This window comes from Marmota marmota, unplaced genomic scaffold (genome assembly GCF_001458135.2).
Source record: "Marmota marmota marmota unplaced genomic scaffold, marMar, whole genome shotgun sequence".
In the NCBI taxonomy this organism is placed as follows: Eukaryota; Metazoa; Chordata; class Mammalia; order Rodentia; family Sciuridae; genus Marmota; species Marmota marmota.
In genome coordinates, this window is record NW_025999990.1 from 32,205,176 (window position 1) to 32,221,992 (window position 16,817).

Below are 16,817 nucleotides of genomic sequence, written 5' to 3' on the forward strand. Positions count from 1 at the left end.
ATGTGGAGAGCAGTGTCTGAGATTGGGGTCTCTGATGACTTCATGGCTATGGCATGCTGGGTGCCTGGGAAACTTTCTGTACAAAGGTGCAGGATGTCTAGCTGCTGTGGTAATGCCCTCCATAAGGAGGCTTTGTGCTACAATCTTATCATCCTTGACCTTGATCTTAGGCACATAGTTCCTGGGAATAGAGGAACTCTCTTGCTGGACAACCACAATGTTTCACCAAGCTCCACTTCTCCTAAACCTGCCTGCATAAGAGTAACTTTAAACAATGGACTTTCTTGACAGCTACACAAAGCTCCTGACATTGCACATTGCAACTATAGAATGTAACTGCTGAATAAGCTGCATAATATTGCTAACTCTGTAACTATCATGAATACAAAACAATAATGCTTGCATAATCTTTAATCTGATAATGAGACATGTATAAATAAAAACTGCTGGCATAATTCTTTAGACCTGCTTTTCCCTCAAAGAGCTGTGCTCCACCTGACCCCAGCTATGTCTTCACAATCTGTGTCTTTATTTTTCTCATCCCCCTTTGCCCCTCACCAGAACCCACGAGATTGGCTGTGCTGGTCAAGGCAATTGGTGGCCTGTTCGGGGAGAGGTCAAGTCCAGTGAGCTTTTGATTGCTGTTTTGCCTCTATTTTGATCCTAGGAATTTCACTTTCTGGAACAGTTATGTTAATTTATTAGTTGAATTTTACCTCTAAACCTTCATAAGTTACGAGCTAGAAATTTTTTTTCCTTTGATTGTTTGCTTTTTAATTTTCTTGAAGTTGTTCTTTTTCTAGCAGGGCCCAGTTACAAATTTTTATATCCATGGCCAACCTGTTTAGTCTAATTTGCCAGCTGTTATGGTTTGGATGTGAAGTGTCCCCTAAAAGCTCATGTGTGAGACAAGGCAAGAAGGTTTAGGGAAGAAATGTTCTGGTTATGAGAGCCTTAACTCAATCAGTGAATTAATCCCCTGACAGAATTAACTGAGTAGTAACTTAAGGTGGGTAGGGTATGGTTGGAGGAGATGGGTCATTGGAGGTGTGCCTTTGGGGTGTATGTTTTGTATCTGGAGAGTGGAATCTGTCTCTCTCTGCGCCTGTTCATCATGTGATCTGCTTCCTTATGTAATATTCGCCCACCATAATGTTCAGCCTTAGCTCGAGCCCTGAGGATGTCTATGGATGGAGACCTCTGAGACTGTGAGCTCTCAAATAAACTTTTTTTACCCTAAAATTCTTCTAGTCAGGTCTTTTAATCTCAGCAGAAAAACAAAAAACAAAAAACCCAACTTACTAAAATACCAACTTATTTTAAATAGCTAACTTCTTTCTTAATTTTAAGTCTCTTCTGTTTTCTACTTTTTGAACCAGTTTGGATAATTTATGTTTTCTGAGGAATCCAGACATTTCATTTAGTTGTCTGATTGCTGGCAAAACTTTGTTTGATATTCCTTTATAATTATTTTAATTTCCATAGCAAGAGTAGTGGTAACACCTCTTTTTCCCCCAATACTAGTAATTTGTTCCTTCTTTTTTTTTTCTTGGTCAGTCTAGCAAAACGTTTGTCAATTTTGTTGACCTTTTCAAAAAGTCAACTTTTTCTTTTACTGACTTCTCTATTGTTTTTCTACTTTTATATCACTGATTTTTCTCTGACTTTCATCTGGAACTTTCTTAGGAATAATTTACATTTATACACACACACACACACACACACACACAAACACAAAGTGGAAGCTTTGATTTTTTTCCTTGGTAAATTTTTTCTAGAATTGATATTTCAATCTATGAATTTCCTCCTAAGACCTGTATTAATTGCATTTATGTTAATTGCATTTCATAAATGTTTATATGCTGAGTTCATTTTTATTTAGTCAAAATATTTCTAAATTCCCTTGTGATTGTTTTTGGATCTGTTATTTATTTAGAAGTTGCTGCTTGATTTGCTAATATAATGAGATTTTCAAAATTTTCTGTTATTTCTAAATTAATTTTATTTGCTCAAAAACATTCTTGAATTGTTTCAATTGTATTAAAATTACTTATACTTTAAGAATTGCCTAGGCCTTTAGAAAATGTCCTGTACAGATGAAATTAGTATATATTTTGCTATTGTTGAGTAGAGTATCTAGTAGACATGTCAGTTAGGTTAAGCTAGTTGACACTGCTGTTAAAGTCTTCTATCTCCTTAATGATTTCCTGTCTTGTTATTCATTGAATTATCAAGGATAGGATACTGAAATCTCCAATAATACATTAAAATCAGAAGAAAAAAACCAATGATACTCAAGTGTTTTTTAGTTGTCAGTTTTTTGTGTGTATTTTGATTTTTTAAAAGTCCCTTAAAATACCCTGACAAATTGTTAAGAAAATAAGAAACACACCAGTACCAACTTTTATGTTTGGAATGGAAACTTTTGGAAATAATTAGGCATCAATGTTAGATTTAGTCTTGAGGGATACCAGGATTTTCATGGGTTCCCATTTTGATGTATCTGAAGGATAGAGGAGACCAGAAATAAAGCCTAAGGCTAAACCAAAGTGACAAGTCTAATTAAAGATGATGAGGAAGCTCAGAATCAGAAGATCTACATACTTAGCATAAGAGCAAATCATGAATAAACCTGTCATTCAGGTCAGACAACAAACTTGCTTGTTTCATTTAGTCAATGGAGGAAAACAATGTTCCCTGAGATTTATTAATGTCCTAATTTCAAACAAATTTGCGACTCAACTTCCAGCTGTCTATGTGTCTGAAAATTAAGTGGAGAATATTACTTAGATGTTCTGTGGGTCGATAGTAAAATGACGCATCTGGCAGGAGCAAAGACAAATTTCCTCCAAAAGACTAAAATTTCAGTGTAGGCACCAGAGCATCAGTTCAGATAAAGTTCTGGGGGGTGGGGAGGAGGAGAAACTCAGCATAAAATTCTATAAAACACACAGAGATTCTGATTTAATGAGTGCAAATGAGTACAAACCACAGAATTTTACTTAAATATTTCAGAGATTGTATTATACATGAAATTATAAAATAAGTATGATTTGTTTCAAGAACTAAAAAGAGATGCTTGAAAATAAACGCAAGGACAATTTTTTAAAGATGGCAAAATAGGAAGGAAAAACACTAATAGAAATGAAAAATACATTACTTAAGCTTGCCAATTCAATAGTTACTTGTATTGTTCATTAGACTCAGAAGAGAAAAGTAATTGGTAACTAAAATTTGAAGAAATTGCATGGAATGTATTGCTGCAATAGAACGAATAGGAAGATGAAATATTTAAAAGCATGGAGTATAGAATGGGAGAATATAATGAATATCTACTGTAAGATAAACATGAAAATAATGATGGTGATATTTAATACCACCGTAGTAAATGGCTAAACATGTTACTGTCTATAGTGAGTGTAGACAAAGTAAGAAAGTCATGGTATCACATAGTACATATCCAAGAAATTAGAAGATATTCAGAAATGTATCATTAAAAACTTACTATCATCTTATTATTTAAAGAGAAATCAGTAGCTTTTGTTGCATCAAAAAGGACTAATTGATTATAAAAATGACTTTAGAATTTAAAAAGCAAAAATAATAAATACAAAGAAAAATGAAAAAAAAACAATTACAAAATGGAAAAAATAATTTAAAATACTTTATTCAGAAGATACATACATGTAAAGGTTGGCTCATTAAAAAGAGACTAATGAAAAGAGTGAACATGGAGAACCAATTCCAAGGTCATTCAAAATCACAGAGGATGTACCCATGAGTGACATTTGGAATGAAATTACATAGAGATGTGGCACTGATTAATAGTAAAGAAGATATTAAGAACAAATTTATTAGAATATTGTTAAAATCTTGATGAACTGAATAATAAGTGCACAGAAAAATGGATTGATGATAACCAAAATATTCACATGGCCATTAATGGAAAGATTTTGACTCAAAAATGCCCTGACACGCAAATAAACCCTTCAGAGTCACTCCAGGTGAATTTGTGTTGGCACGAAATAATTACACAGAGACAGAAAGTACCTTTTTCTTTGGGTTCTGTGATGGCTCTGGACCTTAGGGGTCTGTTGGAAAAAGAGAGAGCGTCCCTCAAACCCTGGTTTTATTTGGGGAGGCTGTTGGAAAGAACATTCCATCCATGTAAGGCAAAGGGATAATGTTACAAGGGGCAGCCCACTCCCATTGAGTAAAGCCCATTCCCAAAGCTTTGCTTCTCTGCTGAACGAGATGGGGATCCACCTGCTTCCAGGTCAAGGAAGCCAGTCTCCCCATTTCCATTGTTCAAAGCTAGGGGGCGCTCAGCTCCTATGTGGCAGCTCCTGACACAAAAACTGAAATTTTTTTCCCCACAAAATAAAAGCATACATGTACACTAGAGAGATAGGGCTTTACATGTAATTTCAAAATTCTGTAAAGTCTTAGAGAAAAGAAAGCGAAAAATTATATAAGAAGCTAGCATAAATTATAAATCAAAATTAGGTGAAGATGGTACAAATATGAAAAATACATATATAACAAAGTGGAAAATAATGAAAATACACAATCAGAAGATACACAAAGCTAAGTATTGGCTCATTAAGAAGTCACTAATGGAAAGAGTAAATATGGAGAACCACAATGGCAAGATGAATCATAGGGTAGCTTGTTTACCAGAATCAGTAAAAAAGTGGAGTTTTACTAAAATAATTACTAATTTATAAACATGTTTTAATTACTTCGGTGATGAATGAAGAAAATGTATTTTATAATGCAATATTAAAACAACTTTTTTTTGGATTTAATAAGATTCACAGATAAGCATTAATCATGAATATAAATGTACAAAATAATCCTGTGAAGACATCAGCAAATTCCATCAATAAATCTCTTTAGAAAGATTAAAAGCAACAACAACAACTAACCTGCCTAGTTTTATTCCAAAAATGCAAGATTGGTTTAACATTAGGAGGTTAACACAATGAGGAAAACTTATTAGCCTAAAATTGCCTTGGTTGGTTGAAGGGACTTAATTAAATTTATAAAGTAATCAAAGGAAATTTCCATGTTAAAAATTTCAAACATTTTTATACAAAACAAAGCATGTTTATCCATTGATTCAAATTCATTTTCTAGTTGTTGGATGGCATGTTGTTGTTTTCTTCCTTCAGGCCTTTCTTGGTTCATGTAGAGATTATTACTAGATTTACGAAGCTTATTTTACATTATAGTTTTGTTGCTGCAAAATCATTTTCAAGATATTCTTTATGAAAACATTTATTTTGTCTATTAACTTTTCAACAATTTTCAGCTGATATTTTTGTGTTTTGTCATATAATTGTATCACCAGTAGTAATTCTTGCCTTTTCCATTCTGATATTTGTAACTCCAATTTCATTACTTTAGATGTGGGTGGTTTTAGAAGGCCCCCACTCTTGCAATTTTTTCACTTTGGAGGAGTTGCATACATAGAATGCAGGTATACAATGATCAGTATATCTGTAGATCATGGTGAGTGTAATTTGTACTTAAACAATTACTAATTTATAAAACACATTTTAATTTGTTTAGTGATGAATGAAGAAAGCACTGTATTTTACAATTTAATATTACAGTAATCCTTATTTTAGATTTAGATTTTAAGATGAGTAAGATTCACAAAGTAATTTCTGAAGCAAAAACGTCTCACTTATTTTCAAAGATTTCCTTTTGGATCTGTTGTTTCAAAATCTGATTGTCTTTTGTTCTTGTTCTACATCTAGAACATGATGCCTACTTGAGAGACATTATGGAATTACAATGGCATCTGGAAGGCAGAATTCGTCAACTGGAACATGTGGAGAAACAAAAGACAAAGCTAGAAGAAGCCAACGTGAAGGTTCAAAGGGACATCGACTACATGCTTCAATATGGCCCTCTACTGCGATCAAAGCGGCAGCAGGAAGTGGAAGCTCTGAAGGAGTGTTCTCAAAAGGAAGCTGAGGTAAATGAATAACTGCATGGATATGCATCTCAGAAACTGGTGGTTGGTTATGCAAAAATATTTCTACCATAATAAATTAACATATTTTTAAAAGGTTTAATATTTTTTTCTCCAAATTGACATGCTATTTATTTTTCATAGGACTTCATAGACTGTATACAGTACAATCTATTGGTACATTTTATCTATATTTTCTTCATTTATATTTATACCTAGGGAGATTAACATTAGTCAATTTACTAATGACATTTTGGAGATTCAAAAGAGCCTGGTATCTATATATGTGTGTGTGTGTGTGTGTGTATACACTTCTTTTACATATAAATAAATATATATATATTTACATATATATATACTGGTGGGGCAGGGGTAACCAGGGATAGAACCCAGGGGCTCTTAACCACTGAGCCAAGTTCCCAGCCCTTTTTTTTTATATTTTATTTTGAGACAGGATCTTGCTAAGTTGGTTATGGCCTTGCTAAGTTGTTGAGGCAGGCTTTGAACTCATGATCCTCCTGCCTCAGCTTTCCCAGGTGTTGAGATTACAGGTGTGTGCCACTGTGCCTAGACAGTCTGGTATTTTTTAAAGCCACAATTGAACTGAGGGAGAATGCAAGTAGAATATATCAGTGATTTCATTGTTGATGAAAAGTGTAAGTGAAATGGTCTTTAATGATTAAATAACATTTACCTCTCCTATTGTGCAATCATATTATAGAAAAAAAAAACAATTTATTTATATCTATCACAAAAACCAAGCTTAAGTTTGTGTTATATTTATTTTTGATTATTTTAAAGTGTATAAAACAAGTTTTCCATGTCTTTTGTGTTCACTTCAGCAGTTCCATTTCCATCCTCCTTTTGAACGATAACTAATATAAATTTCATTATTTCTAGGAAAAATTTGAATAATTTATATAAAGATAATTTAAAAATAATCTATATCTTTAAATGGTATAAATAGTATCACAAATTTTATAACTGGGCAACTTGTTCTTTAATCTTTCATTGCCTTAGTTTAATCAAGCTACAATTGAGATACTCTGATTCACTTATTTTACTTGCTGTGTTCCATCAAGTAAATACCTCACAATTTATTATTAAGCATTTTCTCTCTTGGACGTTTATTTCCAAATTTTGCTGACACAACTGCTGATTTGACTTGAAACAATAATCATCTGTAAATGGGTTCCTCTCTAGGTGCATGTGAATTTTTTCTTAGCTACGTATTCTTAACTAGTAGCTACATATTCTTTACTAGGATATGGATTATATTTTTTCTTAGCTACGTATTCTTTATTAGGATATGGATTATATTTATTTTTGATTTTATGGATAATACCAAGTTTCTCCTTGGAGTACCTGTAACAATTCACATTACTCTAGAAGTGACAGTGCCAAAGACGTCTCATGTTTCCACTGTGGCCCCAAATTCCCGTCCTTTCTTAGTAACTCATCTCTGCATGGCTGGAACACAATGTGTCAAATTATTTCCCAGTTCCTCCTTTTTCCCATTGTGTTCTAATGATACAGACGTAGAAATCACTGGATGGAGTTTCTATGAAAAATATTTGAAATGGACAACTCACTCAAAGGAAGCACCTTTTAGAATTTTTCTCCACTTTCCAGCAACCTAGAATCTATATGATAGCTACAGCTCTAATTTCCATTGTATGGCATGGAACAATTTTAGGAATGGAAGCCAGTTGTAGAGATGGCTGGACAGACAAAAAGGCAGAGGGGAACTTGAATCCATTTCTGTGAAAAAAAACGTACAACTGCATTCTCAAGTAAGCAACTTACTTGGCTTATTTCTGTTACTTCCAGCTAAATGCATCCTAACAAATTTTAGAACTCATATTTTGTCAACATTTTTATTGTCATACTTTAAAAAATTTGCCCACATGTGTTTAAATTAGTATCCCTTTGTTGTTTTAGTGTGCTTTTCTCTGATAGAGGAACTTGGCAATGTTGTAGGCAGGAGAAAGCAGAGTTTTTGGATGATTTTAAGACTAGGCAGGATGTAGGGTAGAAGAAAAGCACAAATTCACCTAGCACACCAGGAAAATAGCAAACTTTGTGTAAAGCCTATCAGAGTCACTACGATGGTTAATTTTATGTGTCAACCTGGTGGGGCCACAGGGCCCAGATTTTTGGCAAAACATTGTGGATGTTTCAGTTAAGAAGTTTTTTGGATAAGATTAACATTTAAGTCAGTGGATTTAGAATAATTACCCTTCATAATGTGGGTGAGCCTTATCCAATGAATTAAATTCCTTAACATAATATTGACCTACTCTGAGCAGCAAGGAGTTCTATCAGCGCACTACTTTTGGATTTAGACTGTAAATTTTGCCTGGGTCTCCAGCCTGTCAGCTCACACTACAGATTTTAGACTTGTACCTCTATAATCATGTGAACCCCATGGAGTGGCTAATTTGAGTAATTTCAGTGGGCTCCAGAATGTAGGCTCTCCCTACTTGTCTGGGGCCTGTTAGAGAATAGGACGGGCGTGTATATAGTGACCCAGAATGTGAGAACTCAGGAAGTGGTTGGGGGTGCAGATTTAATGCATTGCCCACAGAGAGGAATGGCCAGAGGTTAGCCCAGGCCTCAAAACCAGGTAAGAAAATATAACACACCGTGGATTCTAAGAAGTAAAATGTGTAATGTCCGGAATTCTGAAGGGAATAAGGAGTGTCCCGGTGAAGGCTTAATGTGGGTAGACATGTGTGACCTTGATTTACATTTTGGGTATCTGTGAGGCAAGACATTCCAAGAGTTCTTTACCCAAGAGAACAACTCAACTTACTTCCTCCCCCTGTATTGTGATATTTTTGCTTTTGTTTGTTAGTTTGTTTGTTTTGTCTCTCCCCCACCACTTTCTTTTTTCTTCCTGTTTTGGAATTCTAGTTGCAGTCTGCATCTGCTAACCTCACACAGCAGACAATTCTAGGTAATTCTAGGAAAGGGAATGAGGGGCCCAGTGGCCTACTTGGAAGGCAGCCTTCTCTCTCAGGCTCTCTGTCCATCCTATATAAAGTTTACGGTGTTTTGTTTATAATATCATTTGATTTTTTTTTAATGTGCTGTCTTGACCCAATTTTGAGGCATTTGCCAGAAACCTATTGAAATTACACAATGCCTAAATAATGCTTGGGACTAGTGCTACTATGTCACAATGTGATAAGGGTCTGGCATGGTAGACAATTGGGTTGTCACATTTCTAATTTTAGTAATTTGAGTTTCTTTCTTTATTTTTATTTCTAGATTAGTCTAACTAAATTTTTGCAAATTTTAGCTTTTCAAACACCAACTTTTGATATTTATTAACTCTATTGTTTTCCTATTCTCCATTTTGTCTCTACTCTGATCTTTATCGTTTCCTTTCTTCTGCTTTTGGGTTTAGCTTGCTACCCTTTTTCTTGGTTTTGTTTTTTTTTTTTTTTTTTTTTTTTTGTTGTTGTTTGTTTGTTTTTGTTTTCCCTCAAGTGGGAGCTATAGCTATATATAGCTATATCTTTTCTCTTTTCCTTTTCTTCTCCTTCTCCCATTTCTTCTCTCCCTCTTTCCCTCTCTTGTCTCTTCTCTTTCCCCTCAGATATGAATGAGGAAGCTCACANGTTTTTTTTTTTTTTTTTTTTTTTTTTTTTTTTGGTGTTGTTTGTTTTTGCTGGGGGTTTTTGTAGGTTATGGGAATGGGATCTTTCTTTTTAAATGTAAATGTCTATAGCTATGAATTTCCCTATGAACACAATTGTCTATAATATCTGATGAGTTTTGTTATGTTCTGCTTCATCTCTATGTGTCTCATTCATCCACACATGTGAATACAGGCACTATTATTACATTCATTTTGAAAATGAAAACCGGTGGCACAAAGGTTTAAAAAAATTACACAAGATCTAAATAATACACACAAGAGGGATTGAACACAAGGACTCCTGCTACAGAACTTGTGCTCTGAAGAACTATTCTATCCTACCTTCCTTCAGTCTCTTCCTACAGAGACTCTTTCTCTCTGAGGAGGGGTTGATCCTATCATTGTTCATAATTCTGCTTTTCATTTTTGAATCTTGTCAGTTATGCTTGTTTTATAAATGAAAAATATTTTCTTTTTCTAAGGAATCATTTTTCTTCCACTCTGTTGTGGAGGTTTCGTGTTTCGTGCATGGCATTTATAACCTTTTGTAATAGCACCCCATCAGCATTGTGGGGAATGACTTTCCCTCTGGTGTCCACCCGTAATAGATAGTTTCATCACAGTCCCTGGGTCCCACTGCAGAAGGCAAGACTCTCATTCATTTTGGCCCCTGAATATCTAGAAGGTGGGTAAGACCAGGAATGCAGGATACAAGGAGTGGCCCAGAGATGTGAGAACAGTAGAAGGAGAGTTGTTAGGTTCAAGGTATCTGTATTAGGGTTCTTCAGAGAAACAGAACCAATAGGAGAGAAGGAGAGAAAGATAGAGATGGGTTTATTTTAGTCCCCATTTACAAACATGAATAATCTTTCTCCATATTGTCAATAAATAGTTAGGAATACAAATGGAAATTTTATATTATAAATAGTAGTCATTAAATATTTATTAAGAAATGTATAAAGGTAGACATGTAAGACTACAATTATAAATTCTTAGTGACAAAAATAAAGGATATGATATATACTTTTTCTCTCTATGTGTGTGTATATATATACACACATAGGAAGGCTTTCTATAATAAAAGAAAGTCAGACATTCCAAAATTTTTATATAAAGAAATAATCAAACTCTAATAAAATTTACATGGACAACCTCTTCAATCTGTCAATTTGAAAACTCTTTTAGAAAAAATTTATTTAAAATGTTGGAAAGGATTTTGAAACATGGTTCCCTCTTGTTCTGTTGGTAAGAATGCAAGTTGTTAGCCCTTTTCTGGAGAGTAAGATAGCAACCAATATTTACAAAAAGCCTTAGCTTCTTGGTGTCTTTTCCTTTAACAATACAGTTGAGGGAAATGTTGAAGGTAGTGCAGTTTACTAATGAGTCTTCCATCACAGTAATGTTTAGGCTATGCACTGCTCCTATGTTGTGCACATCAAGTTGTGCATGATGTACACATAATTGACAATGAGCTGAGGGAGGTACAATGTGTGTATAAGGGAAGAGTATATAAAAATGATGTGTTTCAGAGATAGGTACATAGATGATAGATAGACAGAGACACAGAAGGGCGTGTTGCAGAGGGAAAGGGGACTGTTTATGAAGTTTGTTAATGGATGAAACTGGTTAAGAATTAAATATTTTGTGAGGTATGGTGGCACATGCCTGTAATCCCAGTGGCTTGGGAGGCTGAAGCAGGAGGATCACAAGTTCAAAGCCAGCCTCAGTAAAAGCAAGGCACTAAGCAATTCAGTGAGATCCTGTCTCTAAATAAAATACAAAATAGAGCTGGGGGTGTGGCTCAGTAGTTGAGTGCCCCTGAGTTCAATCCTCAGTACCCCCCGCCAAAAAAGTTAAATATTTTTAACTATTACACTGAGATAACAATGGTTATTTCTGGTTGAAGGAAGTACAGGTGCTTTTATTTTCTTTATTCATCTTTTTTCTCATATTGCTGTACAATGAAATATTATTTGCACAATGAGAACAACTGTTTTGGAAGGTGAAAAGACAATGATTTTATTTTGGACATGTTAATCTGGATATTGAAGTTATTTTGTCAATAACTTATAGTGTGGATGCCCACCAGGGTAAAAGCAACCTGAAACTCCACTTTTGAAACAGTAGACTAAATATGGGAAGAAAATGTGTATGAAGAACTTTTTATGTAAGTAACAAGTTCCCTAAGTTAAAGTTCTTTCTTTTAATTAACCATTAAGTTAATATGTTTAAAAAGTACTTTCTACATCCAGGTAATGGAAATGTTCAGACAAGTTCATGAAACACTTGAAGAAGCTAAAGACGCCTTTGAAAATGCCAAATTGAAAGCTAAACAAGCTAAAGAAGAAATGGAAAAAGATATTTCCTGTGATAAAGCAAGCATAGAGAACTACAAGTAAGAATTTTGCACAAATGCTACCTATAGCATTTAGAAATAAAATTCTAATTAAAAATGTTATATTACCGTTTAAAAAATTTCAGATAAAAAGAATATCTTGCTTATCAACAAGCTTATATATAAGTTTAAATATGTATATTTTATATATGCAAATTTATGTAAATTCCTAAAGCAGTATATGTCTATCATTTTCAAGTTTTTCATATATATTGCCAACTTGTCTAAGGATATCAGCAATCTATATCTCTGCTATCCATGTACAAAAGTGACTACCTTGTATTTTTAAAAATGGGGGATATTAGTAAAATAAATATTACATACTAATGCATTAATTATAAATGTAGCACTTATTTAACTTTATTTTCTTAATAATAAAATGGAGTATTTAAAAGTTTATGTATTAATTATATTGGCACATTATTAATTGAGTACTTTTATCTTACAATTATTTTTGATGTATTTGTACTTGCTGATTTTCTTCCACGTGCTTTCATTGGCTTTAAATTCTTTATGGCTCTGGGTGTCATCATAAAATTTCACTTTTTTTAAAAAAATATTTTTTAGTTATAGATGGACACAATACCTTTATTTATTTATTTATTTATATTGGTACTGAGGATCGAACCCAGTGCCTCATACGTGTAAGGCAAGCACTCTGTCATTGAGCCACAATCTCAGCCCAAAATTTCATTTTTTCAATTAACTCATTTATTATGGATTTTCAAATAAATATAAGCAAAATGGAACGCAATTTGTACAAAATTCTATGAACTAGATAAAATCATTTTGTTAAGTTTCTTCTATTTCCTCACATCCAATATATAGTCAACATGTACTTAAAGATTATCTGTTATTTAATGGGTAAGTCTCTTTTGTAACTCACTATATCTGTTGTATTTTCATTATCATTCAATCTCATATATATTTTCTAATTTTCATCATGCATTTTTTTGACCCGTGGGTGATGAAAAATGTATTTAAATATATGTGTTTAAAATTTTTCATTGTAAGTTTCTAATTATCTTTTTATTATTGCTTTCCTATTAAGTTGTATTTTACTCAGAGAATATTATATAGATTTAACCCACTGAAAATTATAAGTCTTAACAGATGGTTCAGTGACATGGCACATACACACGCACACAGGTATACATGTGATAGAAACGTACATATACACATACATATAAATATATTTTATTAAATATTCCTTGTGTAATTGAATACAGCATTTATTCTTGTTGAGTGTATTGTTTTCAGTTATTTCTGGGGTCAAATTTTCTATTATAGAGATTAATTTTTGTACAACAACATTAGCATTTTCTGGTCCTTTTTCAAAATATAGGATCTCAGTCTTAACCCAAGCCTACTGACTAAGGATCTGTACTTTTAAAAGATCCCAGGGTGATTTTGGAGAAGTACCATTCTGTATTATTACTGATTTTTTTAACTACTTTTCCCTCAAGTGTTGAGAGAGGACTACAAAATTGCCTACTATGGTGGTATATCTGTCCATCTAATGTTTGGTGATTCCATCATTTTTTGCTTCATGTATTTTGAAGCTATATTCTCAGATGCATACAAGTGTAAGTTGTTATGTCTTCCTGGAATACTGACTGACACCTTCTTTGACTCTTGGAATTCTGTCTGTTCCCGATTGTCTTTATTTCCATTTTTTCTTGGGATATGTATTGCGCACAAAATTAGTAGTCAGAGGCTGTCATGGTCAAGTTGCCTGTTCTCAATTTCCCTTCTTGGCAGTACGAGGTGGGGCGGGTTGGAGGGTGTTGTCTGCTCCACTCACAGTGAGGGGGTCACTCCAGAGTTCTATGAGAGAAGTTCCCAGAGGCGGAGCTCCTGGAGCCTGAGTTTGGGTGTAGCTAGATCCAGGTGCCTTTTGATCTGAATCTTTTCCATCAGCACACCACTGGAGCACAGCTGCTTGTGATCCTTGCTGGGAGTCTGTACCCCTGGAGTCTTCCCTGAGTTTACGTGTGCAGTGGAGAAGCCAGTCCTTTACCCCCTCTGCCACCTGTATCCTGGCCTCTTGGACTCAGTCCCAAGTGCACATTCACTCCCCCATCCCCATGAGGTTCCCAGTGCTCCCTTGCTGATCCTGCAAACCAGGGTGGGAGACACCCGGGATCTCTTGGGTCTGAGTGTCCTGAATTCCCCTGGTTACAGCACTCTGAATTTCACCTGGTTTTCTAGTCACACTCTGGGTTGTGTGATGAGCCTCTGCCAGGTCAGGATTTTAGACCTACCTGGAATCACACAAGTCTGGGTGCCTGGGTTTGGACCCATACCCACTGGCCTCCATAGTATAATGGGAATAGATGGTGACTCTTTAACTCTCCATGGGCTCCTGGGAGCCCTGCAGCATATTTCCCACATGAGAATAAATTGTAGTTCACCCACTGGAGCATTTTGACAGTGTCCTTGATCACTAATTTCTCCATTTCAGGACATACCACAGTGCAACCTGAAATGCAGGTTTTCTTAGTCTCCTATGGTGGATCTGTATTGGTGGTCACCTGTGCCAGCAGTGGTCACAGTTAAAGAAATTTTAACTTTTAAAAAATTTTATTCTAACCAAACTTCTGAGTCCCTACGCTGTTTGGAGAGTCCAGTGTCAGATCTCAGTAAGATTTCTCTTTTCACCCACCTCAAAGAGAAGCTGTTTTCCCACTTTCCTGGACTCATACCACAGAGCAGCTTGGAAAGTAACAGCCTCTATTCTACCATCTTTAAGCTCATTGTTTTCTTAATAGCTATAGTTAGTACATTATTAATTAATTATTATTGTTGTTGTTGGGCTCGGATAGCTTCCTGCTGATGTAGGGAAGCCTTAGTTGAAATAACTGGGGAGATTTGGCTATAGGCCATGTTTCTCCAAAACTCTTTCTTGTTCTTGTTATAATAAGAGACTGTAGAGAAAGCCAAGCACAGCAACACATGAACTTCATAAGCTTCTGTTTGCATTACAGTTGCTAAAATAAAAAGGAAATGGTAAGTCAAATGCTGAGCACAAAGGCAGAGTTAGAGGACCCTTCCAGGTGACATGAAAAACCAAGTGGATGTAGATAGGAATGAGGAATTAAAACCACATATGCCCTTAATAAAACCATTAATACCCTTAATGTTTCATGCATTGTTTCTTACTTTTCATATATTGAAGATATAATTTGCATTTATATCACTATTTTAATTATTTATAATTAATTTCTCTATATATACCTTTGTATACATATTCAGCTTTACATCGTTCTGTCCAGTACAAAACAGATCTTAGCTCAGTGTGATTACAAATGCAACAGTCTTCATATTATAAGTTTCTAGTTTTTCCTTCTCAACATTAAATACACAAATTATTAATTTTTTTGATATTTAATTAAACATTAAGACATATTTTTATTAATTCCTATACTCCTATTATCATACTTCTGTGTTGATTTTCTTCTCACCTAAAATATATATTCCCACACTTCTATCAGAAGTATTAGTTACAAATTTATTTATTAAATACAATTCTAATTCTCTTATTGATTTTAATTATTTAAGAGTATACATACATATAGAAAGGTGATTATGAGCATTAATATCAAGTGCACAGAATAAGGAATTTTTAAATATGTGTGTACTCATATAAACATTAACCAGATTAAGATATAAAACTTTCCTTCTCTATGCTGGAAGTTTTTCTTACTTTTCCTTCCCTCTCTATACTATCTTCTACCCCACCCCAAAAGATACATAATAATTCTGATTTCTATTGCCTTGAGTTAATTTTGCCTGTTCTTGGATTCCATTTGAACATGCAGCATGTATACTTTGGTGTCTGTCCTCTTTCCACTCAATATACTATTATATTCATTCATGTCCTTGTGGGTCAACAAATTGTTTTTTTGTTATTATAGTGAGATAGTCTAAAGTGTAAAAATAATGTAATTTTTAATCCATTTTCCTATTTGTGGACTTTTGGATTATTTCCTCTTTCACAATTTCATGGATAAAAATGCCATGAATATTCTTGAACCTTTGTTTCCTTGGATATAAGTGCTGATTTCTCCTGGGTGTTTTCCAGGCACTGGGTTATGTTATGTTCTTACTATAAGCATATGTTTCAGCTTAGGAGGTAACTGCTAAATTGCTTTCCAAAGTAGTTGTACCCCATTACAGTTCTACCAGCATCTTATAGCATTTCTGCCTGCTCCATAACCTTATCAGCACTTTATATTGTTAGTCTCCTACGCAATGGTTTCTTCTTACTGTTTTAATTTGAATTTACCAGAAAGGTAATGATACCAAACTCCTTTATATTATTTATTGGCTATTTTGATGTCCTCTTGCATGACAGACCATAAAAACTTAGTAAATATAAAGGTGTGGAGATAATACCATGCATCTTATCTGATCATAATGGAATGAAACTGGAAATCAATGATAAAAGAAGGAAGAAAAAAAACCTGCATCACCTGGAAAATGAACAATATGTTACTGAATGATCAATGGGTTACAGAAGACATAAAGGAGGAAATCAAAAAATTCTTAGAGATAAATGAAAATACAGACACAACATATCGGAATCTATGGGACACAATGAAAGCAGTTTTAAGAGGGAAATTCATTGCCTGGAGTTCATTCCTCAAAAAAAGAAAAAACCAACAAATAAATGAGCTCACACTTCATCTCAAAACCCTAGAAAAGGAAGAGCAAAACAACAGCAAATGTAGCAGAAGGCAAGAAATAATTAAAATCAGAGTGGAAATCAACGAAATTGAAACAAAAGAAAC

General features: G+C 34.2%; 1 protein-coding gene across 1 annotated transcript in view; it reads left to right on the top strand.

The window, feature by feature from the left end:
* The window catches only part of Ccdc178 (coiled-coil domain containing 178), a 345,498-nt gene that overhangs the window by 27,326 nt on the left and 301,355 nt on the right, over positions 1-16,817 (top strand). Inside the window, exons 6-7 of the mRNA XM_015482201.2 lie at positions 5,766-5,986; positions 11,882-12,024. Of these exons, the coding sequence (XP_015337687.1) occupies positions 5,766-5,986; positions 11,882-12,024 (364 nt within the window). The remainder of the gene's footprint in view (positions 1-5,765; positions 5,987-11,881; positions 12,025-16,817) is intronic.